At 46.1% G+C, this 1,966-nt stretch overlaps 1 protein-coding gene across 1 annotated transcript in view; it reads left to right on the top strand.

Annotated features, from left to right (window-relative positions):
- Positions 1-697: 697 nt before the first annotated feature.
- The window catches only part of LOC108970924 (putative 115 kDa protein in type-1 retrotransposable element R1DM), a gene marked incomplete at its 3' end in the record, with an annotated part of 38,752 nt that continues 37,483 nt past the window's right edge, over positions 698-1,966 (top strand). Inside the window, exon 1 of the mRNA XM_018936653.1 lies at positions 698-1,834. Within this exon, the coding sequence (XP_018792198.1) occupies positions 698-1,834 (1,137 nt within the window). The remainder of the gene's footprint in view (positions 1,835-1,966) is intronic.

Below are 1,966 nucleotides of genomic sequence, written 5' to 3'. Positions count from 1 at the left end.
CGAAAGCATTACGATAATTAGTTGCTACCTGACATCGAGCGACCGTATCACAGACTTCCAAGCAAAGCTCGATGCTATAGAGGATGCTGCTCGGCAAAGAGACCGTCACTTAATCATAGCCTGAGACTTCAACGCCAAAGGGCATGGAATGGGGCACACCGACTACAAACTCAAGGGGCCGGAAAATTSTCGACATGGCGGCTAGATTAGGCCTTATCGTCGCCAATAGAGGATCCCAAACCACTTTCAGAAGGCCAGGATGCAACGACACAACGGCTGATATCACGCTGGTGTCCGAAGGATTCGCAAACCAGCTGCGCGAGTGGAAAGTTTTGGAAGACTATACTGGTAGCGACCACCAATACATATCCTACCTCATAGGTCCAGATAAAAATCCAGCAACGACGAAAGGAAGAGGAACACGTAAATGGAATGTTTCCAAGCTGGACTCAGAAAAGTTCCTTGCGGCCATAGATAAAAACCCACCAAAATACCACGCAAGTAGCACAGCTAGGTTGATTGTCCAAGAACTCTGAGCACCATCACTGAGGCATGTAAAGTAGCAATGCCCAAAATAAAAGGCAGACATCCAAAGAAAGCAGTTTACTGGTGGACTGACGAAATCCGAAATCTTCGACAAGCTTGCCTGCAAAAGAGACGACGATATACAAGAGCTAGAAGAGGAGGAAGAAACGGAATGGAAGAGTATAAGGAATATAAAGCTGCGAAAACTGAGCTGAAAGACGCAATAACAAAGACAAAGAAAGATAAATGGGAAGAGCTACGTAACGATATAAACCAAAATCCGTGGGGTCTCGGATATAAGATTGTAATGAAAAAACTCGAAGCAAAACAGTCCACCCCTGAGTTAAATGCCGCAGCTATGGAGCACATCGTAAGCACTCTGTTCCCAACCCATGACCTGCGAAGAGACGCACCAGAACATGCACAAGAGAGCTCATATCTGCCTTTCACTATGGAGGAAATGTACACGGCAGCAAATACTTTAAAGACCAAAAAAGCCCCTGATCCTGATGGGATACCAGTGGAAGTGTTAAAGCTAATCGCTTTGGAACACCCGCACTTACTGCTATCCATGTACAGTGCATGCTTGAACGAGGGCATTTTCCCAGAAATATGGAAGAGGCAGCATCTGACCCTAATAAGCAAAGGCAAAGGAGACCCAGGAACATCATCAGCATACCGACCTCTATGCATGCTAGATACAGCAGGAAAGCTACTAGAAATACTGTTGAAACCCCGAATCATAGCAGCCATAAACGATGCTGGAGGCCTATCRGAGCGACAACATGGCTTCAGACCAGGCAGGTGCACTATCGGAGCTGTGGAAGACGTCGTGCGCAGCGTGGAGGAAGCGCATCGAAAGAACAACTTCTCCAGGCCAATAGTTCTCCTCGCAACACTTGACATACGAAATGCATTCAATAGCGCAAAGTGGGCAAATATGATCGACGCACTAGAAAGTCGCTTCAAAACGCCCCTCTACTTGATGAAAATGATACGAAGCTATCTTAAAGACAGGAAATTACTGTATGATACGAGTGACGGCCCAAAAAGTAAAGAAATAACCTCTGGAGCAGCGCAGGGATCAATACTTGGATCAGATCTATGGAATGCCAGCTACGACGGAATTTTAAACGTTGAAATGCCTGACGATTGCTACCTCGTTGGCTATGCAGACGACATTGCCGCCGTCATAACCGCGCGTAATACCGAAATGGCAACGCAGACATGGTTGAACTCACACGGACTCAGCCTAGCTGCTGAAAAAACAGAAGTGATCCTGCTCACTAGGAAACATATCCCGCTGGAGGTAGACATGCAAGTTCATTCAGAGACTATCCAAACGACGAAAACCCTAAAATACCTAGGAATAAGAATGGATAACAAATTGACGTACTGGGCTCAAATCCAACATGCTGCAAAGAAGTCAGCCAATATAACC

The sequence above is a fragment of the Bactrocera latifrons genome, unplaced genomic scaffold, assembly GCF_001853355.1.
Source record: "Bactrocera latifrons isolate USDA-ARS-PBARC rearing strain unplaced genomic scaffold, ASM185335v1 scaffold_1071, whole genome shotgun sequence".
Taxonomy (NCBI): domain Eukaryota; kingdom Metazoa; phylum Arthropoda; class Insecta; order Diptera; family Tephritidae; genus Bactrocera; species Bactrocera latifrons.
The sequence above is the reverse complement of the archived record's forward strand: the minus strand, read 5'-3'. Positions and strand labels throughout refer to the sequence as shown.